General features: G+C 45.4%; 1 protein-coding gene across 1 annotated transcript in view; it reads left to right on the plus strand.

Moving 5' to 3' along the window:
• Nucleotides 1-222: 222 nt before the first annotated feature.
• glg1a (golgi glycoprotein 1a) overlaps nt 223-27,859 on the plus strand; it is a 28,150-nt gene continuing 513 nt past the window's right edge. Inside the window, exons 1-26 of the mRNA XM_048257222.1 lie at nt 223-610; nt 9,462-9,491; nt 10,113-10,199; nt 11,952-12,167; nt 12,410-12,613; nt 13,059-13,130; nt 14,148-14,334; nt 14,481-14,692; nt 15,522-15,643; nt 15,853-15,954; nt 16,327-16,480; nt 17,069-17,206; nt 17,301-17,387; nt 17,563-17,625; nt 18,245-18,358; nt 18,581-18,669; nt 18,831-18,948; nt 19,565-19,657; nt 19,926-20,063; nt 21,853-21,976; nt 22,410-22,552; nt 23,579-23,680; nt 23,901-24,008; nt 24,334-24,454; nt 24,607-24,713; nt 24,881-25,130. Of these exons, the coding sequence (XP_048113179.1) occupies nt 293-610; nt 9,462-9,491; nt 10,113-10,199; nt 11,952-12,167; nt 12,410-12,613; nt 13,059-13,130; nt 14,148-14,334; nt 14,481-14,692; nt 15,522-15,643; nt 15,853-15,954; nt 16,327-16,480; nt 17,069-17,206; nt 17,301-17,387; nt 17,563-17,625; nt 18,245-18,358; nt 18,581-18,669; nt 18,831-18,948; nt 19,565-19,657; nt 19,926-20,063; nt 21,853-21,976; nt 22,410-22,552; nt 23,579-23,680; nt 23,901-24,008; nt 24,334-24,454; nt 24,607-24,713; nt 24,881-25,130 (3,499 nt within the window). The 5' untranslated portion in view covers nt 223-292. The remainder of the gene's footprint in view (nt 611-9,461; nt 9,492-10,112; nt 10,200-11,951; nt 12,168-12,409; nt 12,614-13,058; nt 13,131-14,147; nt 14,335-14,480; nt 14,693-15,521; nt 15,644-15,852; nt 15,955-16,326; nt 16,481-17,068; nt 17,207-17,300; nt 17,388-17,562; nt 17,626-18,244; nt 18,359-18,580; nt 18,670-18,830; nt 18,949-19,564; nt 19,658-19,925; nt 20,064-21,852; nt 21,977-22,409; nt 22,553-23,578; nt 23,681-23,900; nt 24,009-24,333; nt 24,455-24,606; nt 24,714-24,880; nt 25,131-27,859) is intronic.

Below are 27,859 nucleotides of genomic sequence, written 5' to 3' on the forward strand. Positions count from 1 at the left end.
CAGCAGTTCTGAAGTCAAATTCCTCTGGCTTTCTTGTATGCTAGAAAGAATTAAATTGATATGTGTTATCTTCTTTGGAATTCAAATGTTTTTGATTTATTGAATTGTCCAACACGACATGTTAACTATTATAAAACACAATGTAAATGTACAACAAAATACCCTGTGCGACACCTTCGAAGAGGTTGTATGCACATCTATGCGCATGGCAACGCACACGCACACAAAAAAAACTAGCTAGCCAGCCGCCTCTCTCTACAGTCGCCACCGCGTCGCCAGCTAATTGCTGAAGATGGCGGCTTGTAGACGTGTTCACTCTCTCCTGCTTTTGTTATCCATGTGTATATATGTGTACTTCGTTAAAGCAGGGAAAACACAGGCTGCTGCCAATGGAAATGTCGAGAATATTGGAAGCCCCCGAAATCAAGGAGTTTTACCCGTCGCTGCGAATGCAGCTCCCGGGGCTGTGGCAGCGCAGCCCCGTCGTTCTACCGGCTGGAAGCTGGCTGAAGAGGAGGCCTGTCGGGAAGATCTGTTGAGGCTTTGTCCAAATAAGCATTCTTGGTCAAACAACTTAGCCGTGCTGGAATGTCTGCAGGATCATAAGGAGGTAAGAAGCATAGAGAATGTTTGTGTGAAACGTGTAGCTTTGTGTAAGTCGCCGCTGCATAGCTTGCTAACATAGCTAGTTGGCTAGATGTGGAGTGTAGTGGTTGTCAATTGATTGTGGGTCAGCGGATCACATCTGGGCTACACATCCAAGGCTTGATCTCGTGGGCAGTTGCAGTTGTGTGATTGTTAGCATGCTAACGCTATTGAATGAAGGATAGGTGTGCACTTTGTCTCTGGGTCAAATTTGTCAGCAGCTAGCAAGCTAGCTAATATTAGCTAGTTCTATATTTTAACGTTGTCTAACACTCGCTAAACTAAGCTTGCCGGACAAGAAATCGTTCTATTTACCTATAAATCGTGTAGGAAGAAAGCTATCGTCTGTCACCCAGTTGACAGAATAAGTGAATCACTAACGGCTAGCCACACTGGCAACGTAACGGTAGCAGCTATAACGGGATCACCTTTCCTTTACGTGAGATGAAGGCTAGCGTTAGAGTTATGAATTGGTACACGCTTGTCAGTGATGGTAACATTAGCTAACAGAATAAGTTTTGTACGCTCAATGGTTATGACTGTGCAGTGTGCACGGGTCTCAGTGATTGGATAGAATATTTCAGCTGCCAACCCATTACCAGCCGATACGGTCTATTTTTTTCATCTGCCGGTTGGCCAGCTGAGAATGGTGTCTTTGAGTGACGTGTATTTGCCTGTTATATGGATGCCAACCAACCTAAAGTTCTCGTAAAGGACAATATATTACACGGAAATCTACACACACACATTGCAACCAGTACAGTCTGTAATGGGAAATGACTCTGGACATGGCCGTCAGTGTTGTCATTTAAATCAATTTTTCCGGCGTCTCCATCTGTCATGCAGCTGGCTACTGGGAGATTCCTTTGGCTGCTGGGGAAGTTTGCCTCTGCACCGATGACAAGTATATGGCAGCACACCTCTATATGAGTTGCCCATCTCTGTAGGCCAGTCAGTGATGGAAGATACAGTACTTCCCTCAGTGTGGTCAGGCTCAATCAGAGTGTATCAGTGGTTTCTGCCCAGTAAATCAGACTGATTGTGTGGCCCATGAAGATGGGTCTGAAGAAATCCACCCAGCAGTCAGATGCAGTAAACTGTATCTGAAGAAAAGTCTAAGTATTCCAATCCAACACAAAAGTGTTGCTGTTTTTATTTTCCTGAAAAATATTAGGCTTCCCAGGACTGAGAACACTAGGAGACGGAAGGATGATCATCATATCTGTCTCAAATATTCTCTTCCACAATTAAAGGTCAGCAGTGAAGTTGTGCTGGACCCTACTTGTCCTCGGGTCGCGTCACCAAACATCCCATTCACAGGGGCTCTCTGAGAGACTTTTGCGGTCCCATCCCGCCCTCGCTCCCCATCTCTGACAGGGGTTAGCTTATTTGTCAGAGCTGTCCCCCCCAATCACAGGGCAGAGTGCAGATTCTATAATAAGGCCTGTGGGCAGAGTGAAGGCATGCAGCCATGGAGAGCAATGCCAGGATCAGCCTCCGTCTCTGGCCCAGGCGTCTGATGTGGGTAGGCTGTGGGGTTCCTGATCATGGGTGTTGTGTTTCGCCCTTTCCTCCCCTCCCTGCTGTCTGAGCTAGTCCCTGGCTTTGAAATGTCTTTCACTGCATCCTTTTCAGCAGCAAATTTCGTGCCAGCCCTAACTTGACCTAACTTGAGAGTGACACTCGCTCTGGAAAAACTGTCAGAAAACAGCATTGCATGCTCTTTTTCTAATCCTGAGAGACTCAGGTGACTGGCTGCTTTGTGTCCATCTTTTAATGTCTCGTCCCTCCTTGCACTGTTGGATGTTCATGGTAAACACACATCAGACAATGGTCATACAATACAGACTATTCTTTTCCAGACGACTTTAAGACCTGCCACAGGAGGAGTTTAAAAGGCTTTGCAGTGGAACGGGGTCACAGCAGGTTGTGCTGTCAGTTTGATTGGATTTGAGAGCCTGTATTTAGACCATTGCTGCACTCATCAAGGTTTCTCTTTGTGAATCAAAAATGTGCTGATTCTGTTAGGCCATGTCATTCCTTTGATTCTGTGGTGACCATAGCACTGCTCATCAAGTGAGATTTTCCAGGCAAGAGGTGCTGGGTTTTGTCTAAGTGATGGCTTTATAACATGAAGTCAAAAACAGTTTGTTATGGGTAAAGTGATGGATCTTTGCTGCATATGGGAACCATGCCAAAGGACCATAGGGTCATTCCATGCCAAAGGTACAAATCTCCCCACTCGACCGTCACAGATTTTTCAAGGTTGTTCACACACTTCTTAATATAGGTATAGTCCCAAATATTAGCCCCCCCTGCATTTTCAGACGCTTTTTAAGCAGTGTTTTCTGAAGAGCCATTTTCAAATTGCTTTAACTACAAAAGTGTTTAAGATAGCTCATTCAAACTTTCTGAGTATGCCTGAGGTTTTCCAAAAGGATGTGATGCAGTCTTGTTTGTAGAATTTAACACTAATAGGCTATTGCTTAAAGATGTGTGATAATGACCAAGCTATAGTTTGACTTATATACAGTGCTGTATTCAGCCCTGGTTTTACACAAATCAGTAAGTGGGTAGGATGTAAGATCTCACGAAGAGGGGGAAATACGCAAATCACGTTCCTTCAAGTGATTTGAATCAAATGAAGTTGGGAGTTGTAGCACATAGCTGAAATAAGGTAGATCTGTGTGCTGAAACCAAATGAGAACTGAGGGATGAAAATAACTTAGATCTGTGCTGCTTTAGCTAAAGTAAATGGGCTCGTTGGATTTTGTGGAAGAACTTTGAGCAGATTCTCCCAGTTCTGAGTGGCTGTGCCGGGGCTTTGGGCTCGCAGGCTTCCCGGCTCCCCGGGATTTGGCATCTGCTGCCGTGGAGGCTGTGGCGTGTGGGCCGGATGTACATGGTTGGCTCCCTTTAGAGCCCCGCCACTTCCTAATCCACATGTCCCAGAGGCTCGCAGGCCTTTAGGAAGCCACGCTGTGCAGCCCCTCCACCCACCCTTCCTAATCTCATCCTCACCCTCACCCAGGTGAAACAGCTGAACCAGTTTTTCCGCTGCTTCCTGCCTGCTCCATGGTCTCTTCTTTTGGAAAGAAATTCCAGTTAAGTGAGGTCAGGCCAGGATCCGGGTTAGGGTTGGTGTGCATAAGACATTTCCCAAATGTTTAAACATCACTGGAAGTGGGTGTGCCCCTGTACCTTTACATGTAGCACTTCAAGACTGACTGAGTTTCAACTTACAAGGGGGGAAGTTCACTGAATGACGACAACTTTTTTATATATATATTAGGGGTGTCACAATTCCGATTTTATATCGAAATCGCTTGAAATTACATCTCAATCTCAAACTTCGAACTCAAAAGTAGAATCGACGATGCAGCCAAGTGAAAAGATGATCTAGTCACCTCAATCACCCCCTACATACAGTACATATTCCAGCATGTATGGCCAAAAATTCTGTGTTGTTTCATTTCACTATGTTCAAATGTACATCAAAATAAATCGCGGTTTCAAAAATAGATTGAAAATAAAAAAATTGAATTGAATGCATTAATAGTACTTTAAAATGGAAAATTAAATCGAATCATGGATTTGGAGAATCGTGACACCACTAATATATACACCACTAGTGTAACACTCACCTGGGCTATGCTCTGCAGCCATTATACGACAGAACGCTCACACAACAGTTTGAGCCAAAGGATTGAAGGACTGAAGCATTCACTGCAATGTCTTGGCGATTTCATGTTGATAAAAGGAAAACGTTGAATAACTAGTTGGATATGTTGGGCTGATAATGCCTAATGAAGACATAACGCAGAAATGTTACACCAATGATCTCAGTACATGACCCTGTGTGCGGATACTGTTTCCCCTGATTTGTTTTGTGTCCTGCACCTGACCTCATACTTGCACCCCATACCCCATTCGCTGTACTTATCCCCCATTTCCTGCTCCTATTTACTCTGGCCTCAGTTCAGTTCACGCCGGCGCTTTTCTGAAGCTGTAGAGAAGCGAAGTGGCTCATAGTGCTTATTTGTGCAGTGGCTTATAAATGTTGGCTTCAGTTGAATCATGGAGTGAATTTCATGGCTTATTTTTTTTAAATGAGGCTAAAACCTCTGAATGACCTAAGACCTTACCTAAATCCTAGTTTTGGGGCAGAAACTGATCGGTCAGTGAAGAAGGTTCAGTCAAGTATTTGCTGCAGAACTGAGGCAAGATGGGTTTTTTTCTGTAATGGCATGCTTCTTTGGTTTTACTCTGGTACTTTACTCTACTTTGGTTTTGCTGTGGGAGTGTGTGTGCGAGCGCGTTTGAGAGACCGCATATGTGAAAGTGTGTGGTGACATGCTGTCAGAGAGCTGTGTTAATTTGGTTGAGCAATAAAAAGCATGAGATGCTATCATATCAGTCTGACAGACAGGGATGGAGTACCTGCTAAGATGTGGGTGGGTGTGTTGAGTTGGTTTTGTGTTTGTTTAGTCTTGTGCTGGATTAGGCTTATAGGCAATGTAATTGGAAGTTCGTTTTGAGTCTGTATTGTTTTTAAAGGGTGTGAGTGGTTAGTAATGTGGTTGCATTACAACCTATTTGCTTTTGAGTTAGGAATGGATCCATACAGTTTCTCAATATCCCCAGGTTTGTGGACCTAATGGGTGTACTAGTGCTGTGTGACTAAGGACCACATCCTAGAATCTCCCTAATGACCTTCAGAGAGTCCCAAAACCAATACCCCTACCCATCTGCCTAATCCTCATCCGTTTGCCCAGGTGAACAGAAAAAAAAGAGTTGAGTCAGGCTTTCTGCTGCTGCTGCTACTGCCGCCATCCCTTGACCTCTCCTGGAGGCAGGGATCCCATCATCTGCTGTGATGTTGGACACGGATCGGGCCCGAGTCTATGTCTGTGTGCAGACCAGGTGGAACAGGTATCCATGTGGCTCCTTTCCCCTCGAGGCTTGACGTTTTCAAGTCTGGACGAACATTTATGATCCAGAGTGAGTAAAGGGGGTTAAAGAGCCTCACCTGTAATAGGCTTTGGCACGTCTGGCTCTGGATCTCGCATGTCTTCCCATCAGAGCACTGCGCCAGGCATGCCGGCTGTATGGGGGATATGACACCCGCAGTTTTAAAGAGACCCCAATCGTCCCCCTCACTTTTGATAATGGGAAAAAAAATCCTTACAGGCTAAATAATAGCCTAGGCTATATGCTAGGCTAAATAAACCATCTCATTAACAGCATTACCACAGCCATCTAACTTCACAATCTCACTTTCACTCTGCTAGTGACAGTTGGATATCTGAAATGTTTGATCAGTTTGTCTACTAACAAGCATCATAAACTAAGCCAGGCTACTTCTGTACCATCTTCTGTTCCTCCCGACGTTAGCTATTCTGTTTAATAACCAACTCAACTAGCCTACTGCTTATCAACTCGTTTTCACATCACTAACCACTCGGTGAGTTGCACAGTTTTGAAAACGAACATTAAGGGTTGGTTTAAGGACATGTTTGTTCATGCCTGTAGCAGCCACTCTGAAGTAGTCAAAGGCGATTCAAAACGAGTCAGAAAAGTCGAGACAGGACCATCGTCAAAATTTCGGTTTCCACCACTCTAGTTCATCCCAAACAAACCAGAAAAGGGACTCAAAGTGCTAAAAACCGGAATTTTCCTTTAAAGGTGAATTAAGGCCCCAGCAGTGGCGCCGACTGGCTGGGGCACTACACTGGCACACGGGTTATTACCCGTGGTCCTTTCTGGGCACTGTCAATCTCCACTATCCCATCTGATTTAAAGGCATAAAAAGCCCAAAAATAAAAATAAAAATTGAATGAATTAAGCAGTTTTTTTGTTTAATTTACCTTAACAACTTTGGAGTCATTGGAATGGTTATATGACTTTTTCCAGGTTGAATGGTGGCAGTCTCGCTTCCCCCTAGCATCTTTGAGCGAAAAACCAGCCTTGCAACTTGTGATTAAGCCGTTGTCAGAGGAACAGGGAAAGAGGAAACGGCAGACTGACCGAGCAAGGAGTATTGTAAAATATATACTCTAAAGCTCTAGAGGAGCTCTGTAGGAAAAACTGAACAAAAAGCGAGGAAAGAGCGAAACAATTGCCAAAACTGCATAGGGTCCCTTCACATTTTTTAACAAATACTTTTGTGCAAAAAACCCTTTGTGCTCAACCCTGCCTTCAGTATTCCAAGAGAAATTCCAGGGGGTGCAGGGTTTCGTTTTTGTTTGAGGGACAGGCTGCCCCCACTTTGTTTGTTTCCAGTTTTTGGACCCTGGGCTGCCTACAGAGAGCATTTTTTGATTGCGTACTAACAGAATGGGCATCTAGCGGTCGTGAGCGAATGATTCCTGAATGTGACAAAAAATGTTATGGGCTTGAAATCATGTAAAATCCCTGACTGCACTTTTTCCAGTTTGTGACAAGTGATTATTTTGCACAACAGTGAGTGTTACTACAATTTATGTGACTTAAACGACATTGGGAAAAAATTGCTTTCTCTGTTTTCTCCCCACTATTCCATTTCCATGAAGAAAGTCATAGAATGGCATGTACGCCATCTCCTACCTACGTCCCTGGTATGACTAAATGAAATTTCATGACTTTTCCAAAACTTTCAATGAATTTACTGATTTTTCCAGGCCTGGAAAATGGGATTTTACAATTCACCCTTCGCTAAGCCACACCCGAAAACCGCCACAGGCCAATCGTGGCTTAGCAACCCGTCACTAGGCACGGGAGGTCTGACAAGCTTTTCGAGTTTTGCCATGTTAACCTGTGGAGACTGAAGGCCTGTGGGTCATGAAGGGCACTTATTTGGATGTGTGGTGCCCTAACCGACGTAAAGACACAGTGAAAAAACATGTTACACTATAGAAACATGATATATTTAGGAACACATATTGTTCTAACTATAAAAAATGGCATATTGCATGATATTTCCATAACTGCGAGATACACGCTTCACGATAACGGCAAGAAGTTGTTAACAGACGTTCAACAAGATGTGTAGCCCATCAGCAAATAACACCTATTTGAAGTACCATTCATGATATCTTGTCAAATATTGAAGTTGTGGGAAGTACATAGCTTAAATGGTATGTTTCTTTTGTCCCCCATGCCTGTTCCATTCATTCTGGCCAGGAGAGTCGAATGAAACAAAACGCACATTTGACTTCTGCTTAAATAACTCATGAACGGTTTTGTTCAGAGATGAAATTCCAACTGTATTTGACAGAGGACAGATGTAGGTTGCTAGTGACAAAATATTAGCTTTCAGTGTGGTACGATGTCTTTCTAAATTACATTTCATTGAAAAGTCCCGGTTCTCCCCCTATGTAATAGACGTGCAGGGTGCTAAAGCTTGTCAGGCATAGCAACAGTAACTAAGGAGGGCGGGACTTAGCGAAGGCTGAATTCCATGACTTTTCCAGGTTTTCCATGACCGTGGGTACCCTGCAAGTTTAAAATATTCTGATGGTTGACAGTGGGTCAGAAGTCGTGGTCCAATATCTGGAAGCCTGATTTCACTATATGGGTTTTTGCTCACAATTTGGTCCCCCTCACTTTAAAAATATCTCCTGCGCCCCTGCTCTGCTATGTACACGCTGTTAAGATGACAACAAGCTCCATCAGCCATCATAGTGGGTGTCGAGGTCTAGACTGTCGCTATAGCGACGACTTACTGGAAGTCGCTAAAATGCATGTCCCCTCTAGGGAGGAAGCTGTCTTGTCATCACTGGCTGAGGTGCAGCCAGCAGATGTTCACACTTTCACACAGAGACAGGACAGCAGTATTTCCCACAGAATTGAATTGTATTTGTGGTGGTAGGTGAGGGTGGGAGGTGGTTCTCTGTCGGGAGTTAATAAAATAGCCTATAGTTATGCTTGCCTTGCATGAGAAGTCGATATTGACAAGTAAGCTTAGCGGTAACATTATAGTGTGCTAACCTCGACAACCCAACAGTGTTCTAACAGTATTCTATTCTACAGGACTTCATCCCATCTCAATAGTATAGCATGGAAAATCATTGTGTGGTGGTCAGTTTTGGTATTGTGGTGGGCTGCCACAAATTAGTCAATGTATGGGAAACACTGGACAGGATTCTGTCATGTCAATTCCAGTTTCTGTGTTTCTTTCGTACCTAGATAGATAGATAGATAGATAGATAGATAGATAGATACTTTATTGATCCCCAGGGGAAATTCAAGGAATTTGTCTCTACCTGTGCTCTTTGTCCCTGCCTGATTGAAGATTCTTTTTTTTTGTCAGGTGAATGTGAGTGAGAGCCACTGTGATTGTTGCTCTTCAGGATTGTGCACAGACATGTTGCTCAGATACCCAGCCTCCTACCCCATGACTGTCTCATCTGTGTATCTGTGTATCTGTAAAGCATGAATGAGTGGTGTATCCCAACCCCCGCGTGATTATGTGTGTGTTTTTGTGTGATTTGCATGATTGTATCACAGCTTTGTGTGACTGGAAAAGGTTGGGGTGGTGAATGGCCAGTGTGTGGGTGAGTGTCTGAATAGCTACCATCATCTCTGCCATCGCACAAAAGCTTAGAATTCATTTAGCTGACCACACTGATTGCTGTGTATGTTTGGTGTAGACTATTTTAGGACCACAACGTTTGTGTGTGTGTGTGTGTGTGTCGGTCAGAGGTTTGACTATTTCAGAATAGTCTCTCCAACTCATGGGAAAAAGCCTCAGGCATGAGGAAAGATGTTTTGTGTCTCACTCTGCCCTTTCTCTCACTCACTCTCTCTGTTTCCTCTCTCTCTCCAATTCCCTACAGGATACAGAGCTGGCTCCTGACTGCAATCATGTAAGTCATTCTATGCTCACCAAGTTCCTCCTAATGGCTTCTGTCTTCTCTAATGTGTCAGTTAGTAGTTCCCTGTGTCTCTCCTCTCTGAAAGGGGGAAGTTAATGGAAGCAAATCCCCCATCTTCCTTAGGGCCATCAGCAGTAACGTAAAATGTTAAATACTCACAAAATGCACCACCCTAGTTCAGATTCTCACAGGCAGGCTTATAGAGAGTGTCTACTCCCCCATCATCCCTCATCAAACTGTAGCCTTGCCTCTGCTGTGTGTATAGCTGCAGGGGGCTGAATCAATATTGTGGAGGAAGTGAAGCTGCCCTACCCATATTCAGATTAAATAACATCTGGCAAGTGTTGTTGATTACATGTAATATGATTACTTCCTCCACTCAAGTGGAGCAGTAGTTCAGCTTACCATACAGAGTGGATGTCAGGAAGCCAGGTGGTGTCACGAGTATTTGTGACAGCATGATGGCTAAGCAGTTTCTGGCTCCGTCTCTTTATGATCGTCTACTTCTTGGAAATGAAGGGCTGTACCTGTGTGTTTTATTACACTGATTAAAAATAGAAAATATTGTGGGAAAGTATTAATTTTATAATTTGTGTGTCAATTCTTCTCTAGCTACTATGGAACTACAAGCTGAACTTGACGACTGACCCCAAGTTCGAGTCCGTGGCCATGGAGGTGTGCAAGAGCACCATCAGCGAAGTGAGTGATGAGTTGTGAGGTTCTAGATAGATAGATAGATAGATAGATAGATAGATAGATAGATAGATACTTTATTGATCTTGTCTGTACGCTACTGAGGTCTCGGTAGCATACAGACATCACACACAACATGCACTTACAGCAGAAAAAGTAATATAACACCACTGCACAATAAAGACAGTAGAGGATAGAAAAATACTAAACTATTAAAAAACTAAATCAAATATCCACAATGTGTGCTTAAGGATGATCAAGCCTGAGGCTCTTGCAGTGACAGGGCAGGGACTGAGCCTGTGATTCTGTATCAGGGCTTAAAATTCATTTTTCAAAATGGGGAAACAACATGTAGGGGGCTTTACACAATTACGATTCTGATACCAAGAAAAGATTTAATACTTTTTTTTAAAAAGTGTTTGATTTTGGGGCCCCACCACCTGGCGTCATCAATAAACTGTAGTGGGATCATTCACAACAGTGGACATCTAGATTCTGCTTGGATGAAAATGATAAATATATCATAAACATATAGAGTGTATTTATTTTAAAAAACTAAATTTTCAAATTATCCTTAACATATTTAGTAATTTGAATGCCTCATATTGTTTAACCTATAAGGATGAGGCTCAAGCATGACAGGGCTGTAAAAGTGACAGGGCAGGGACTGAGCCTGTGATTCTGTATGCATTGTAAGGTACTCTGAGAGTGAGTGTCATGGTGATGGTGCAAATAAGTAAGTCCAACAGTGCAAGAATAAGTGCAAGAATAACAGTGCAGCATAAAAATAAATATGGACATATAAGAGAATAATGTAGACAAAGTAATAGAAACAACTATATTAGTGCAAGAATAGGTTGATGTAATAGTATTAAGTATAAAGTATTGGAGGAGTGGGAGGGAGAGAAGGCTGCTGCATATGTGCTAATATAGCATGTAAATAAAGTAGCAGTAAAACAGTAGGCCAGTGGATAGTCAATACACAAACATGGAGAAGGTGGAGAGGCAGACAGACTATGCAGAGAAGTCTATCTCTCCACTTCCCTTTAGTGAAGCATTGAACAGTTCAATGGCCCTGTGGACAAATGGCTTCCTCAGTCTGTCAGTTGTGCATGACAGTGAGCGAAGTCTCCAGCTGATCAAGCTCTTCTGCTTTGTAATAGTGCTGTGGAGTGGATGACATTCATTGTCCAAGATGTTGATCAGTTTGTTCAGGGTCCTTTTATCTGATATTGAAGTGATACACTCCAGTTCGGCTCCCAACCCAAAGCCAGCTTTCCTTACCAGCCTGTCTAGTCGCCCAGCATCCTTCTTCTTAGTGCTTCCTCCTGTGGCCGCTCGGTCAGGTAATCTGTAATCCAGGATACCAGGTGAGCGTCCACACCCATCTGCAAGAGCTTGGGTGTGGACACTCACCAGGTGTCCTGGTATCCCACCATTCTACCTAGTAATTAAAAAGTGGCTGTCATTTTGTGTGCTTACCAGTATGCCCAGTCAAGTGTTATTGGCCTGTCATGATTGAAAGTAACTTGATGTTATGATGTTTGATGAGGGTGGTGGGTGAAGAACCCGTAACTGTGTGTACCCATGTATTTCATGTCTGCGAGGCTTGTATGGTATTATGTGAAAACAAATTTCCTATGTAAGGACAAATAAACTAAACTAACATGTTGTGAATCTCTCTCTCTCTCTCTCTCTCTCTCTCCCTCTCTCTCTCTCTCTCTCTCTCTCTCTCTCCCTCCAAACTCTCTTGGACAGTTAAAGGAGTGTGCCCAAGAGGAGAAGGGGAAGGGCTACCTGGTGTCCTGTCTGGTAGATCACCGTGGCAACATCAGTGAACACCACTGCAATCAGTACATCACCAAGATGACCACCATCATCTTCAGCGACTACCGGCTCATCTGCGGATTTATGGACAAATGTCGTGAAGACATCAACACGCTACATTGTGGGAGTATCAACACAGGAGAGAAGGCAAGTCCCCCCTGGTTCATGCTTCTCCCTGTGTCTCTCAGTCTTCCTCCCTCCCTCTCAGATTTATTATCAGTTCATGTGAAGCATATTTTAAATACCTTACAATTAAAACTCTATCTAAAAATGGTAAAACATCTTTTAAATGCCATTCCACCTGGATCAGTATTAGGTCCAACGTTTTATAAATAAGCAAAAATAATGTTAAAATACTTTTTTATCCGCCCACCCCCTCTCCCTGCCAGGATGTGCATTCTCAGGGCGAGGTGATTGCCTGTCTGGAGAAGGGGCTGGTGACGGAGGCAGAGCAGCAGGCTGGTCACACTGGTATCAAGGAGGACTGCAAGAAGGCCATCATGCGAGTGGCCGAACTCTCGTCCGATGACTTCCACCTCGATCGCCACCTGTACTTCGCCTGCCGTGATGACCGTGAACGCTTCTGTGAAAATGTATGTTGCCTGTTTTCTCAGAAGGTTGTGGTGGCGTTAATCTAGTGCCCTCTGCAACTTTTGTGAAGAGTGAGTGTGATAGAGAAAGGGCTGGTTAAGATGGTGGAAGCATGTATGGTTTATGGACATGGGGAGATGTTTTTGACTGCAGAGAGGTTGTTTGTGTACAGAGCAACATAGGTGTGGTGTGCAAAACTAATTCTGAAACTGTAGCACCAGTGTTCAGTTTATGTAGTGGGCACTGGTTTTGGCACAGATTCATTGAATTACTGTTAATGCCCACTCAAGTAAACATACTGTAGGTAGGCATCATCCCACCTACTTTAACAACTAGGGATTTGTTGAGGGTATTTTCATTTTACAAGATGATGAAAGTATTAATGCTGGATTTGAAATGTGAGCGCTTTGATACTTGTCTCAACACATCAGCGCTGTTGTGTTGCAGACTGCGGCAGGAGAGGGGCGGGTCTACAAGTGTCTCTTCAACCACAAGTTTGAGGATGGCATGTCAGAAAAGGTAACACTGCTGAAATTTCACCCTCTCAAATGTGCATCTTTCTGTCTCTCACAGCTGCATGCAAGAGCTGTATTACTAAATAGACCAGTGGGTGAAGAGGATGACTCCCCTACTTGCTGTGTTTTAAATTCCCATTCAGCTCATACTTTTCCCTTTTTTAAAGTTACTGTAGTAACTGTTATCTTCCCTTCTTTTGTTGCTTGTTGGGTGTTTGTAAAAAGAACTGATCACCAAGCCAGGACAGGGTTTGCCATTATTAGTGCTCTATCTTCCATATGCTTTTGCTGTGTTCTGATCAGAGGCCTACAGATATAAACTGTTAAGGCTAGATGCACCTCTCGCAGCTCAAGAAGGCTTTGTGGCAACACAAGTGAATGCAGCTTAGCGTGGCAGCTAGCATTTAAAGCTAGCCAAGACAGTTTTTTCCCCCAGTGAGGTTCAGTGTTGAGTGAGCAGTTTATTGGGCATTGTGCTCCCTGAGAATTGATCTGATTCTGGGCACTCTGCCCTGCTCAGTGCTCTGCCCAGATGGAGCACTAAAAGTGCTAAGTGTCTTCTGCAGATACATGCTCTATTGCAGGGGAGTCTAATCTATCTGCAAAGGGCTGCTGCTGTGGCGTTTCTTCTTCTGACCTAAGAATTCTGGGGTATTCTTACTTTATTCTGATGTGTTCATATGTTACTTCTGTGTGTAGCATACAACGGGGAGAGGTCCATACTATTGTACATAACTGTGCCTTAGGCCTGTGTACCAGCAGGAAGGTTATACAGCCCGGTGTTTAGGAACATCTGAGGAACATCAGTGATGACATGGGCCGAGGGAGACAGCATGTCGGCCTATTCAGGCTAGTATCTCCATCTGGCCAGAGCTGGTTTTTGTACACTGGTTGGCACCTGCCACGTTGGCATGATTGACGTTTGTATGTTTTAGTATAACAGGCTTTGTCTTAGGTTTTGTACTGAAATTGTTGTTGTTTATGAAAAGAGTGTTTTATTTCTTTTCCTGTGGGGTTGCAGTGCAGGGACTCCCTGTCCACACGTCAGAAGCTGATCGCTCAGGACTACAAGGTGAGCTACTCGCTGGCCAAGGCCTGCCGCGCGGACCTGCGCAAGAACCGCTGCAACCAGGACACCAACATGCCCCGCGCCCGCGAAGCCAAGCTCTCCTACCTGCTCCTCTGCCTCGAGTCGGTTCTGCACAGAGGTGCGTATGTGCGTTCAAACACTCATCAAAGCAGTGCCGTGTGCTTTGAAGTTCATATACTTCCTGGATTTCCTTTCAACACTGAGTCTCTTTGTTTGTTTTTCCTGACTCCCCTCCCTACCTCCCCTCCGCTCTCTGACCCCCAGGTCGGCCGGTCAGTGGGGACTGTCAGGGCGAGATGCTGGACTACAGGCGGATGCTGATGGAGGATTACTCGCTGAGCCCGGAGATCGTGCTCCACTGCCGGGGCGAGATTGACGCGCACTGCGGCCTGCACCACAAGGGACGCACGCTGCATTGCCTCATGAGGGTGGTCCGTGGGGACAAGGGTCCGGTGGACAGCCTCTGCCAGAAGGCCGTGAGTTCACACACACACACACTCACTCACTCACACGCACACACACACACATGCACACACTCAAACAAAGAGAGATCTGTACATGCCTAGAAACATGCACTCTCACCTGCTCACTCTTTAAGGTGCAGGCAGTAGCCCCTGAATAAATGGCTCTGAGAGAAGGTGGCTGGGTGTCATCAAATTAATGCATGCACACGCTCCTCTCTGAGCCTGCTCAAGGTCGGCACATACACTTTCACACATAAAACACCATAGAATGAGATCAGCAGTGCTCTTATTTTTAAAACCCTTTTAACCACCCAGTATGAGGTGGCCACAGTTTTATTGCGGTCAGGATATTATCTGTCATGAGCTAATGGCACTGTTAAGATTGAATTAACGTCACCATCTTGACAGCTTCTGCGCTTGTGATCGAAGTATGTTCTCTGTTTAACACACAAAGCTCATGGAACGACTGCATGAAAGGCTCTTTTTTAGACCTCAAAGGCAGGCACCCAGTGTGATGCTGGCCAAAGAGGGAGTGAGAAAGGCACAGTAAAGTGTGGTAGCTGAGGATGTACAAGAGAGCAGGAGAATCGTAACCCAGGTAATAATGCATCAAAAAGGCCAGGTGACGATCAATACAGCCGAAATATTAGCAGGCACGTACAAGGGTGACTCATTTTTAAGGAATCATTATGAACATGAGCTGAATTTAGATTTATGAATACATTAGAAATGAATGTAATGAATATGAGAAATATGGATTTTGTACACATGACAAGGAAAAAAAGGGCAGCCGTACCTGGTTTACTGTTGGTTATTCATGCTGTTATGTATTGTGTAACAGCTCCAGAGTCTGGTGCAGGAGGCAGACCCAGGGGCAGACTACCGCATCGACCGGGCCCTCAACGAGGCCTGTGAGTCGGTCATCCAGACCGCCTGCAAACACATCCGCAACGGAGACCCCATGTGAGTCTCTCTCTCACACACACACACACACACACACACACACTCCTGTGAGACCAACAGGCCTCTCCATAGTATTTCATCTGTTTTTTTTGTGAAGCAATATAGTTTGTGAATGCAAGTGGTTTGAGATGACTGTGTTTATGTATCTGTTTGTTTGTGTGTGTGTGTATGTGAGATTTAAATAAATATACATGTTGTCTGTCCCCCAGGGTGCTGTCGTGTCTGATGGAGCACTTGTACACTGAGAAGATGGTGGAAGACTGTGAGCTGCGCCTGCTGGAGCTGCAGTACTTCATCTCCAGAGACTGGAAGTGAGCAGAAGCACACAACGCCGACAGGACACCTACAGACACTAAATAATGGATCACAGAGAGCTGGATTATGAAACATGTTGAACATGTCTCTGTGGGCTATTTCTCAGCTGATATGATCTTAGTTTAGAAGCCTTCAGGGACACCCAGCTGGCTTAGCTGTTTTTTTTTCTTTTGGTCTGAACTACAAGCTCATATTCAGCAGGGACGTTAAGTCTCCAGACCTAGTCAAATGTATATGCCTGCCTTGTTTGGCTGTGTTGAAGGGGACTCTTGTCTCCCCTTGAGAGTGAAAAAGTGTCTACTTTCCTCATAGTACTGTGTCCTTTATATGGGTATGTAATTCTGTGTGTGTGTGTGACTCTTCTGCAGACTGGACCCACTTCTGTACAAGAAGTGCCAGAATGATGCGGCGAGGATCTGCCACACTCACGGCTGGAACGAGACGAGCGAGTCGATGCCCCCTGGCGCCGTCTTCTCCTGCCTGTACCGCCACGCCTACCGCACTGAGGAGCAGGGCCGCCGGGTACGTGTGGTCCACTCAGGACAGATTGGAACCACCTCTGTCACGTCACTGTAGAATGACTTTCATGTGATATTCATTCACCAGAGAGTGTCAGATCCTACAGTGAGATCTGTGTGGTGTAGGTGCTTTGAAAGAACTGTCTGGTTGATATGAAGGTGATAGTGGTCTGTCTCACACTGCTTTGACTACAGCCTGGAGGGGGATGGAGATACAGACTAAGGAGTGAGTAGTGTGGAAGCAGCCTATGTGTGCATGATCATGTGTCTGTGGCCTGCGGATCATAATGGTGATCAGAGTATGGTGATTTGACCCCTCAGGGGCATTAAGTTAAATTTGCAATAACATCACACTGAGAAATGACAAGAGAATGACTATGAAAATGAATTAATCAAATGAAGAAAATTCTCTTAATTGAGAATACTGATGTGTTGTTGAGTTTGTGGTGGAAGCAGTAATTAACATGGAGAGGTGGCCTGTGGTGGCATAATTGTTGATATTTTCTATAAGATCTTGTGCTGGAACTTAATGACGGTTACGAGGCATAACAGTATACTTGCATGTTCTTACATTGTGTGTCTGTGTGTGCAGCTCTCGCGGGATTGTCGTACAGAGGTGCAGAGGATCCTGCACCAGAGGGCTATGGACGTGAAGCTGGACCCTGACCTGCAGAGACGCTGCTTGACCGACCTGGGCAAATGGTGCAGCGAGAGGACAGAGGCTGGACAGGTACACACACACACACACACACACACAAAAGTAATCTGAAAAATGTTTATTTGTACACATGGTAGAGCTGCATGTTCTGTGTTGGGCCGCACAGGAGCTGGTGTGTCTGCAGGATCATCTGGATGACTTGGGCCCGGACTGTAAGGATGTGGTGGGAAACCTGACAGAACTGGAGTCAGAGGTAAGTGTGTGTGTGTGTGTGTGTGTGTGTGTGTGTGTGTGTGTGTGTGTGTGTGTGTTCAAGTGTGATTTAAATATCTTGAGCGCCCTCAACACTCGGTGTGTAGAAAGTGCGCATCTGAGCAGTCTATTATCATTTGGATGCTCAATTTACTCTCTCTTCTCTTCTGTCTCAGGACATTCAGATTGATGCCCTGCTGATCCGTGCTTGTGAACCTGTGATCCAGACCCATTGCCATGTGAGTCAGAAATAAACGTCACATTCTCACCCATGTGTCATTTTCACCTCTCCCTCTCACATTGTACACGGTATGCGCTGCGCTCGCCGCTAGGTTGCTCGAAGATTTTTGTTGTGCTTGCCGCTGGGCTCAGCGCAAAATACCAATGACTTACAGCACGCCGCGGTCAAAGTTCAACCTGATTTAACTTTTGAACCTGGGGCGCAAGAGCGGAAAAGCGGCAAAATGGTGCTTGCTCAGCGCAACAGCAGACCGTTGACTATAATGCATTTCATAGCGCATGCAGCATGTAATGTGATAGGCCCTTACGTCGTTGCTCCTCTCTCTCTCTCTCTCTCTCTCTCTCTCTCTCTCTCTCTCTCTCTCTCTCTCTCTCTCTCTCTCTCATGTTTTTCTCTGGACCCCTCTCTTCCTTGCTCTGTCACTGTCAGTGTTTGTGAAAGTCATTATGTGGCTTCAGGTTGTCTTCTTTTGTAGCTGTAGCACCCTCTACTGTCTGAAGCCAGATATGGAGTGTGAAAGGCCAGGCCCCCCATCTCACCTCACTCCTCTTCTCCTCTTTGTCTCTCTCTCTCTCTCTCTCTCTCTCTCTCTCTTCCCTCATCTCCCCCTCCCTCAGGATGTGGCGGATAACCAGATTGAGACGGGGGACCTGATGGAGTGCCTGGTGCTCAATAAGCACCAGAAGGAGATGAATGAGAAGTGCACCGTGGGGGTCACTCACTTCCAGCTGGTGAGCAGCACGCCCTCGCATCCACACTAAATGACCAGTCACCCTCCAGTCAGGCAGGGGGGACTCAGTTGAGATTGAAGGCTGTGATTGTCAAGGTTTTTTTAGTATAGAAAAATAATTTGCTACAGATACATCATTTGGTGAGGTTTTTTTGTACTTTCATAATGAAGGGAATAAAAGCTCCCTCTAAATTACTTCCATTTTTTTCCTTCAACCTTTCAGATCCAGATGAAGGACTTCCGCTTTTCCTACAAGTTCAAGATGGCCTGCAAGGAGGACGTACTCAAACTCTGCCCCAACATCAAGAAGAAGTGAGAGCCCCCCCCCCCAAACTCATCAGGGCTCATGAGGCCAAACTTAAAAGATCAAACTTATTTGTCATACCCCCCCCTGTCTATTTCTCTCTGTTTCTGTCTCTCTCTCTCTCTCTCTCTGTCTCTCTTTCTCTTTTCTTTCTCTCTCTCTCTCTCAGGGTGGATGTGGTGATCTGCCTGAGTACCACAGTGAGGAACGACACGCTGCAGGATGTGAAAGACCAGCGTGTGTCTGTGAAGTGCCGCAGACAGCTCAAAGTGGAGGAGCTGGAGATGGTGAGAATTCACCATTGAGAATGTCACGTTGACTTCACTCGGCGTCTCACCCTCCTGAAAGTCACCCAATAAACAGGATGTGTCACTTCAACTTCAAACAATCTTTGATCAGTCTATGAGGGAATCACACAAACTACATACAGTCAGCCACTCGCGGTGTTCTGTCGAGTTATGCTACCTTGTTAAGATAAGCTACTGTAGCGCGAATCAATAGCATTTTTTATGAATATGGTGCTGTTCTGCAAGCTAAAATGCTTCTACCATCAACACACTATTAAATGTTTGATAGAATAATTCCAGGTGGTACACGACCGCACTACTGAACACTTATTTCAAAACGGAGAGGTGATTTTTTTTTTTTTTTTGTTCTTAGCTTGGCGATTTCGATTGACAGACGTGAACTATTAAATATTGTACGTTGAGGTATTACAGTAAGTGTACTTCTAACAGTGGATTGTAAGTTTTGTTTTGCACTGCGCTGCGTGGTAGCATAACTCGACAGGTAGCTCAGTTTGACAGAACACTGGCCATCAGCTTAGACGGGTTTCATGGGTCATGCGGGGTCAGTTCTGGACCACTGTGTGAGCTGTTGCCCCTCTGCTGTGTTCTCCTGCAGTCCGAAGATATTCGTCTGGAGCCGGACCTGTTTGACAACTGCAAGAACGACATCAGGAAGATGTGTCAGAACGTGCCGTACGGAAACGCTCAGGTGAGACGACAAAACACCTGAACGGGCCTGCATGGCATTCATGCAAGGGGGGTTATTTGTAATAGTCAAGTCATTTTTATTTATAAAGCGTATTTAACATGTACTTAGTACAATCCAAAGCGCTCCACACACAAGACATTGACACATAAAGACAAACGATAATATTCATATTCTGTCACAGAAGATCCTTTTAAATGTGTGTGATGTTTCTCCCTCTCTTTCTGTGTGGGTGTGTGTGTGTGTGTGTGCATGCGTGTGGGTGTGTTAGGTGATTGAGTGTCTGAAGGAGAATAAGAAACAGCTGTCCCAGCGGTGCCATCAGAAGGTGTTCAAGCTGCAGGAGACTGAGATGATGGACCCTGAACTGGACTTTCAGCTCATGAGGGTCTGCAAGCAGATGATCCGGGTGGGCAGCACACACACATACACACACACACACACACACACACACACACCTGCTGTGCTCAGAGCCCTTCAGTCTTGTATCAACACTTAAAACACAAACTATTTTAAGGGCTCTAGACTCTAAGAATAAGAATTCTTAGCCATGTTTGCCTGTCTAGCATGGGTATATTCTGCATCAATGAAAGGAAACAATTTATACTGTCGTAAAATTCTGAATAGCCTTCAAGTAGAAATGTAGGCCTACATGGACAAAAGGAAAGGTCAAGCATCCTGTCATTGGTTAGAAAAACATGTTTTCTCTACCCTGAAGAGAGGTTAGGTGGTTCTTTTCAAAAAGCACTTGAAACAATGTTCCTCTCCTTTCTCCCCTAACTTTTGTGCTGTGAAAATGAACCTACAGTACCTTCCATTTCAAATAGTTTATACTAACTTGATTGCTTTAGTACTATACAGCAAGTATTAAGAGAGAGAGTGGATTCTCAGGTGAGAGCTGCAAGGCTCTGGTCAGTGGATTCTTCTCACACTTGTGAGCTCTGAAGCCTGTGTAGTGTAGATGTGAGAGTGCAACCCATCTGTGCTCTTGTGCCCCGCTGAACTGTGGATGTCGACCCACTTTGAGTGTCTGATGGAAAGCGTTGGACGGGTGACCTAATTTTGATATTTGTCTAGCGGCTGAATCTTTGACAGGAAGAATGGATTGGTCAGGGTGAGGCTTGTTTACTTGCCACTCTCATGCAACTGTGATCAGACTGATTTAGCAACTGACACACACACCTGTACCTGTCCACTGTGACTTCTTTGCACAGAGCTTAGCTAGTTTTTCTATTGAACCCATGCTGAAATCCACATTTGACAATTTGCAAACCAAGCAAGTCAACTAATATTTCCAATAAGGGCTGATATTTTGTGGCCTATTTTTTCCCCAGCTGTATGAATTTAGCACCTCCACTGAGTTGTGTATATAACAACTCAGTGGCCCTCTGACCCGCCACCTCATTTTGGGTGGCCCCAAAGATGTCATGGTATATAGCAACCGGCCCCATAACATCGTCAAACTATAACCTCCGCAATTTCCCTATTCATTTCTCTATGCTGAGTCTTAACAGTACACATGTAATACTCTTTCTGTCCACTGGTGGTTGTTTTGGCGCTGTTTCGCGTTTGCCATCAAAAACGGAATGAAATGTAGGCCTATCTGCAAACAATGTAAGAGGCCTATGCTGACTGCATCAGTGCTCAAAGTATTCTAAGAGTTTATCAATGAATTGTTAATAACTAACTTATATTCAAGTCATATTTCTGGGACTTTCTGGGATAATTATTTTTATTTGTTCAAATGTTCATACAATGTTCAGTTGAGTGAAAGTTAAGTCAAGTTTAGTTGAGTGAAAGTTAGAATGGTGGTCATTTCAGACCACTTCAGCACTTCATAAAAAATAGTTTGAGAACTTTACATTTTCAGAGTTCAGAGTTCACACATTTTTAATGAAATATACTTTTGGGACTTTTTTTTTTATTAGTATTATTTAATTTGAGTTACATTTTACACTGATATGGCATGATGGCAATATAAACACAGCTAACAATGGTATTAAATTGCAATAGCCTATAGATTAAATATAATGGAATATTCAACTAAGGTAGACTGCTGTTGTTCACAGCACTAAGCTATTTATGGTTACTGATATACTCCGAGTCTCTGACAGCCAGGCATAGTAAGCTGGCCCTCGGAAGAAAACGTTTGGGGACCACTGGTCTAACTCCTCTGTCTGTGGTCTGTGTTTGGTCAGAGGTTCTGTGCTGAGGCGGACGCTAAGAACATGCTGCAGTGCCTGATTCAGAACAAGAACGGCGAGATGATGGATCCCAAGTGCAAACAGATGATCACCAAGCGACAAATCACCCAGAACACAGGTACACGGGTCCTCTGGCCCCTCACTGTCCACTTACACAGGTCCTCTAGGCCCTCACTGTCCACTTACACAGGTTCTCTGGGCCCTCACTGTCCACTTACACAGGTCCTCTGGGCCCTCACTGTCCACTTACACAGGTCCTCTGGGCCCTAACTGTCCACTTACACAGGTCCTCTGGGGGCCCTCACTGTCCCGTTACCCAAAGGTGCACAGACACTCAGGTGACCTTTGATCACTTGCATACCATAGAGAGGTACACAGATGCTCACATAACCCAGGAGCACAATGCTACGAGGCTCATCCATCCATGCTGTGCGCGCTGATGCTAAGCTGATCTGTGATGTGGAGAGTTGCTGAACCATCGCCATGCGTCTCTGTTAAGTCACTGTCTTTTGCCCTTTGTGAGTGTGCATGTGTGTTTGTGCCATATTTAGATTACCGGCTGAATCCAGTGTTGAGGAAGGCCTGTAAAGCGGACATTCCCAAGTTCTGCCAGAACATCCTGACTAAAGCCAAAGACGACAATGAGCTGGAGGGACAGGTCATCTCCTGCCTCAAACTCAAATATGCAGATCAGGTCTGTTTACACACACACACACACACACACACACACACGCACGCACGCATGATTGAACTATCTAAATCTACAAAAGCACACACACGCCTTTCCACATACCCATACACATTTCCATTCACCCAGCTGTACCCACCTACGGGCCTGGAAACACTTCCAGGTCCTTTTTTCCTGTCTCAAAATTATATTTGCTCCGTCTCAATGACACACTTAACCTCAAATGTCCACACCCACTACTGCACACATCCCTACCTGCCATGTCAACACGTATTTTTTCATCAAAAACAACCAGGGATTTGCAGCAGCTGTGTTTACACCAGATAGATTGATAGATGGATGGATAGATGGATGGATGGATAGATAGATAGATAGATAGGTAGGTAGATAAATAGAGAAGAATAGATGGCAATGAGGCAACTCCTAGCAGTTGGGAACGTTTGCCTCTGTAGTGGCCTCCATTTTGAGTTTTTTTTTGCGGTTTCTTGGCGCTCGGCCCTGTTCTTCTGAGGTCCTCTGTTGTCATGTCCCATGGTTGCTTCTCTGACAGCGCTGCCCAGCTGGGACTGTCCGCGGCCAGAGGCTGCCTGGGAGCACGCTCCGCTTCTGCAGCTGGGTGGCTGGGCTCGTGGTTGTTGTTGTTTCAGCTGACCAGCGAGGCATTTCATTGGACTGTTTCTGGTCCGTTTCCCTGTGTGCAAATACACCAGGGGCGAGTGCGGTGGGAATTCTTTTCATCCGTCATGCGTGTGATGCGACCTGCCCAGTGCTGCTGCTACTGCTGGAATCTGAGATTTGTTCTTTGGAGCAGCAGGGTTTTATAAGGTTGGCAGCGCTGTCCTGTCATTGAATGTTCACAATGAGTCACAGGCATTCCTGACCTGAAGTTCTCCACATTAGAAAACACAGTTGCAATACAAGAGTGCATCTCTACTAGCAAGATGTTTTGCACTCATATGTAAAATGTGTGTGTCCAGCAAGATGTTTTACACTGTGTGTGTGTGTGTGTGTGTGTGTGTGTGTGTGTTCCAGCGTCTCTCGCCTGACTGTGAGGACCAGATCAGGGTGATCCTGCAAGAGTCTGCTCTGGACTTCAGACTGGACCCTCAGCTTCAGCTCCAGTGCACTGAGGAGGTCAGTGTGCTCACCTGCATTTCCACAGGTCTTTACACATACATTTTTGCATATCTTTTTTGTCTTTTGTCTCCACACTCTCTCTCTCTCTCTCTCTCTCTCTCTCTCTCTCTCTCTCTCTCTCTCTCTCTCTCTCTCTCTCTCTCTCTCTCTCTCTCTCTCTCTCTCTCTCTCTCTCTCTCTCTCTCTCTCTCTGCCTGCCTGTGCGTGCGTGTTTCAGATCTCCCGGCTGTGTGCGGAGGAGGTGGCGGCGCAGGAGCAGACGGGTCAGGTGGAGGAGTGCTTGAAGAGCAACCTGCTGAAGATCAAACATGACGGCTGCAAAAAGGCAAGTCCTCCCCACACTGAACAAATGATGCAGCCAAATAAAAGCACTGGGCTTACATCAGTAAGCTACTATAAAGACAAATATTGCTCACCAGCCCAAAATCAATAGGTACTATTGCCTCTATTATTTTGTGTGTTAAATTGTGTCTGGAAAGGTCCTCAGAACAAAGCCCACTGAACCAAACTATCCTTGTATTTGTCTAATTCATGTCCTTCATCTCTAGGGGTGAGCTGGAGGTTTTGAGGTCACGTCCATCTGGTCTCTTCTCTCTTTCTCACCCTTTCATGTTCTGGCCGTCTCACACTCTGCCTCTCTCGCTCTGCAGGAGGTGTTGAACATCCTGAAGGAGAGTAAGGCCGACATCTTTGTGGACCCCGTGCTGCACACGGCCTGCGCTCTGGACATCAAACACCAGTGCGCCTCCATTCCGCCAGGCAGAGGGCGCCGTGAGTAAACAGTCTCTCCCCCTAGCACTCCCTCTGACTGGAGCAGAGCTCCCCTGGAATCCCCACAAGCTGCATGATTAATGGATGTGGAGCGGGGCCAAGGAGGAATTCACGTTGGTTGTGTGTGTGTGTGTGTGTGTGTGTGTCCTCAGAGATGTCGTGTCTAATGGAGGCTCTGCAGGATAAGCGAGTGCGTCTGCAGCCGGAGTGTAAGAAGAGACTGCAGGATCGCATCGATATGTGGAGCTATGCCGCCAAGGTTCAAACATTTACATGCTAAACACACACACACACACACACACACAGCTACACACTGACCCCCACTCATACTTCTCTAAGAAGCATGTTGAGGCAAACAGTAAAACAGTTATTCATGCAGACATTCCGTTTTTCTGACTCCATTTTATTGACTCTCTCTCTCCACAGGCGGCTCCGGCGGAGGGCTTTGCTGACCTGGCGGGCGAGGTGTTAACCTCTCCGGCCAAGAACTACCTCCTGTCCATGCTGGGCATGGCCGTCACCCTGCTCTTCCTCATGGGGCTGCTGTGCTGGCCGTCCTGGGCATCACCAGCACCCCCTGCCCTTCCTGTCCCTTGCCTCCACCCCTCCCCTCCTGTCCTCCCCCTGCCCTCTCCTCACATCACCCAGCAGCCCTGGACCCCCATCCCAAGGACAGGTAGAGGGCAGCCCCGCCTGCCCCCTGCTCCCCACCCGGCACCACCTGGATCTGCCACACCAAGGAGGAGGGACACACCTGCCCCACCACCCCCTCCGAATGAAGAGACTTTCCACTTCTCCCTCCCCGCCTCTGTCACTCTTTCTCTTTTCTTCTGTTCGTCTTTCTCCATCTCTGTGTTTTTATGTGTTAAGGAAGTGATTATTTATTTCCATAAACAGTCATGACTCTACAACACACGGCAGACATGCTACAGAAATACTCTTTCACCACAGATGCACCCTAATACACTCCAAACTCACTCCAGCACACTACTAATGTACTCCTACACTGCAGATCCACTACACTGCACTACTGATCCAAGACTGATACTCAGCCACTCTACAGTACCTGCCCTTTATGTTATTTATGGATCTTATGCTTCCTGTCCACCGGCTTCCTCACCTGTACTGGCTTTTTCTCGCTGCTTTCCCTTTTTTTTATTTTATTGATTATTTGCAGAGGGTTTTTATAAGTTGTTTAGATTTTATGATTTTGGGATATGCAACTTCAGAAGAAATCATGCTGTTTGTTGTTTTGGAAAGGCTGCAGTTTAGCAGCATGGCTGTGTGTGCCTGTGTGTGTGCCTGTGTGTGTGTGTGCCTGTGTGTGTGTGCCTGTTTATGTATGCATAGGAGGAATGGCTTGGTTTGTTTGCCTAAATGACCTTTCCATTAATTGTGTGCGTGTTTGAGTGGTGTTAGAGGTAAACTGTGGTGGTCGTTGGCTCGTCTCATGAGTGTTAATCTCATTAGTTGCCCTGAAACTGCTGGCTGAGGAGTGTTGGTGTTGTCTCTTCGCCGCCTGTGAGCCGTAAGCAGCCACTGGAGTCCCTGCAGTTTCCCACTAGAGGGGTACCTGGGGCCATCCCCACCGCGTGTCACTTCCTGTCACAGTGACCACAACAACTAGAACCTTACCAGAATATCTACAAATGGTGATGATAATGTATTGATTTATATTTGATGTTTCGTTTGTTTGTTTTTAAGTCAGCAAAGTCTCAGATCCGCACATGCAGTGGTCTGTGTGTGTGCTCTAAGAATAATATATACAACTGTTACAGTATTGTTAATAATGATAGTTATAAACATCTTCCAAAGCGGTTAGATGTGTTGAGACATTGATTCACTCAGGCCTGTTGTATAAGGCACTGGAGTTACGTAACCTTCCGTGGTCCAGTGCAGGATTGGTACGAGTTTTAGGCACTGGCCAGGTGAAGTTAACAGGGTACCATGGGCAGCTTCTGGATTTATCCCACATCATGGCTACGTGTGTTTTGACCTGTTGCCATAGTTTCATAAGATATGCATACGGCCGCTCACCTAGACCTCCTGGAACCTTTTAGATGGCCGTTGCGTGGTTGCCATGGTTACTTGATCGTGAACAGAGACCACCCTCAGCCCATGTTCCTGTGTCTCGATTATTGGCTTGTTATGGTGCTCTGGATGGTCTTCTGCTGACCAGAGCTGCACTGTGCATGGGTGTCACGTTAGTATTGAAGACATCAACTCATTGCACAAAACTGAAGTGAATTCTCCTCCTTTTCCTAGTATTTAACTGCACAATTCATCCTCCTTATTTGGTAGGGGTTAGTCCTAGCCTTATTTATTCTGAATAGAATGGCTGGTTTGAGATTCTAAGCTGATTTTTTTTTTTTTGGGGGGGGGATTATTCATTGATGAATTAAGTTTGGGTTGACATTGAATTGCTTTGGGGTTGAGATGTTCTGGACTGATTTTGAATGTTGCCGTGATGCCCTCTGGATATACCAGCTGACTGCTAAGGCTCTGCTCTTAGTCAGCAGTGCGAGGGTGAGTTGTGGAGACTGTGGCCAGTGTGCTGAGGGACAGAAAACCATGAAGGCAGCAAATAAGGATTAAGCTATGGCCTCTCAATTTCAAGCTCCGTGTTCATAATGCACAGCTTATTGGACTGTACTGTGGTTTGTGCATAGCCTTCGCAAAACAGAGACCATTCTCTCTGATCTGCCTCAACTCATAGGCTACCGTAGCGGGGCTTTCTCATAGATCATAGGCCTGTCTCCCAGACCATCTGCTTACCTGTGGTCCAGGACGTCTCATTTCAACCCTGGTTATGACCCACTCCCCATCTCCCCCGTCTGTGTGTGTGCCTGCTGTATTCCCCTCCAACGCCTTGATTTCCCCTCGCACCACTCCAGCCCGCCCCGTTGCCACTGTCCCAGGGTCCTATTCGCTGTTGTGGTATGTTGACCATTACTGCAACCAATCAGCTGTCTTCTCTGAGTGCCCTGTTCCTACCCCGCACACTTGTGCTGAATTGGCCTTGTCATTTGTCTGGAACATGTACTTTTACTGTACAGAGCATAAAGTGGACCTTGCAAATTTATATTTCAGACTTTTAAATGTGCTTTCTGACTCCTGCTTGACGTCACGAGAGGGAGGGAAGCCTTTGTAAATAGCTGTAAACATTTGCATCAGGAGAAATAAATGAGTAAAAACCTATTAAAGCGCCCCAAACATCCAGGTGTTGTGGCAATTCAAGGATCCTCCTTACTGTGAAGAATGTGTTGATTCATGCTCAGCATTTGACGTTGTGGGGATATCTGTTTTAAACTCGGTACTTAAAAGAGCGAGCAAAAAGTCGACTTGGCCTATCAGCACCTCAAATCTTGTGCATGAATGAATCGTTCCTTCGCCAACCCAAAGGTT

The sequence above is a fragment of the Alosa alosa genome, chromosome 11 (assembly GCF_017589495.1).
Source record: "Alosa alosa isolate M-15738 ecotype Scorff River chromosome 11, AALO_Geno_1.1, whole genome shotgun sequence".
NCBI classification, from domain to species: Eukaryota; Metazoa; Chordata; class Actinopteri; order Clupeiformes; family Clupeidae; genus Alosa; species Alosa alosa.